Source organism: Cystoisospora suis, assembly GCF_002600585.1.
Source record: "Cystoisospora suis strain Wien I chromosome Unknown contig_928, whole genome shotgun sequence".
Taxonomy (NCBI): domain Eukaryota; phylum Apicomplexa; class Conoidasida; order Eucoccidiorida; family Sarcocystidae; genus Cystoisospora; species Cystoisospora suis.
Genome location: NW_027153729.1, coordinates 96,565 through 98,096, shown reverse-complemented (window position 1 = coordinate 98,096; position 1,532 = coordinate 96,565). Strand labels below are relative to the sequence as shown.

Sequence of the window (1,532 nt, the reverse complement as noted above, 5' to 3'; positions counted from 1 at the left end):
TCTTCAGATAGATTAAAGATAGATAGATAGATTAAAGATAGATAGATAGATTGAAGATAGATAGATAGATAGCACTCTTGTCTTTTTTTACTTGTATATGTATATGTGTATGTATGTGTTCGTGTCTATATCTGTTTAGGTAGGAGTCTCAGTAGTTGACAGGCAAGTCGTTGATTCTCTACACCTATCCATCCATTCATGCAGACATACGTGTCTATCTTTTCTTCTATCATCCAACTTTCTCTTCTTTGTCTCTTTCTCTTTCATGCTTTCGTCTGGTAATTCTCCTGTCTATCTTCTTCCCTTTCTTTCCTCTCCTCCTGATCTATATCTTTCTGAAGATCTCCTTTTCTCTCTGTCTCTTTTCTTTTGTTTGTCTCTGTCTACTCCAGGTGTTTTCAATTCTTTCTCCCTCCTTGCAGAGACAGTGGTCTTCGTCTTTCTTGGCTTAGCTGTCTTTACATTTGATACGCACTATGAAGGGGAAGACTTCTCTTCGATAGGTCTCTATGCGCTCGGTTTTATCGCGACCTTTACAGCTCGAGGTGTAAGTGTGTATGTTACCTGCTGTCTTATCAATTTCTTTCGTAACTCCTCTCGAATCACCTCCAACCAACAAATCGCTCTTATTCTTTGCGGCCTACGAGGAGCTATAGGTAAGAAACAAAGAAAAAAAGTCGATTCTTCTCTTTGTCTCTGTCTTTCGTTCGTTGTCCTCTTCTTTCTGTAGCTGTTACGGGTGGTAGTCAGATACCATCATACAAACATACATACATATATATATATATATATACATATGTATGTACATAGAGGCATATGCATATATATATATATATATGTAGGTCCGTATATACATAGATACAGGTATATATCTTCCTATTCGAGTGTTATTCATACATAGATAGAGATCAACATTATCATGTTTTGTAGGCACCTAAATATATATAGATATATATGTATTGATCTGCATTTTACAGATATAGATCTATATAGATATCTCTAGATACGTGTGTAAAGGCGATATAATTTGTGTATATATGTATGTATGTATGTCTACTGTACCTGCTTTGGAGAGGAGAGTTTGGGGGGTGTGACGTAGAGCAAGTAACAACTTAGGGAAGAAAAGACACATGTTCAACTTCTCCCTCTCTTTCTTCTTTCTGTCTTTTCTTCTTTCTTTCTTTTCCCCTTCCCATTGCGTTTCTCCGTGTTTAAGGCGTCTTACTTGTACACGTGTGTATGTACAGCTCACTTCAATTTTTCTTTCTTCTGTGTTCTATCAGTTTTCTTCTCTTCTGTCCTTTTTTCTTCTCAATTGACACTCTCAGTATTTAGCATTGGTTGTCATCTGTAGCTGTCTTTTTCTCTTTCGTTTTCTTCCTTTCTCACGTGTCTTTTCTGTTCCTTCATCCGTTCCGAAGAAAAAGAAGATCAAGAAAGAGTTTCAAGTCCTACTTTGATATAGATAGATAGATAGATATAGATAGATATAGATAGATATAGATAGATAGATAGATAGATAGATAGATAGA

At 36.0% G+C, this 1,532-nt stretch overlaps 1 protein-coding gene across 1 annotated transcript in view; it reads left to right on the top strand.

Annotated features, from left to right (window-relative positions):
- Positions 1–391: 391 nt before the first annotated feature.
- The window catches only part of CSUI_002227 (na+ h+ exchanger nhe3), a gene marked incomplete at its 5' end in the record, with an annotated part of 8,967 nt that continues 7,826 nt past the window's right edge, over positions 392–1,532 (top strand). The window contains one exon of the mRNA XM_068062429.1: positions 392–656. Coding sequence (XP_067925603.1) covers positions 392–656 — 265 coding nt within the window. The remainder of the gene's footprint in view (positions 657–1,532) is intronic.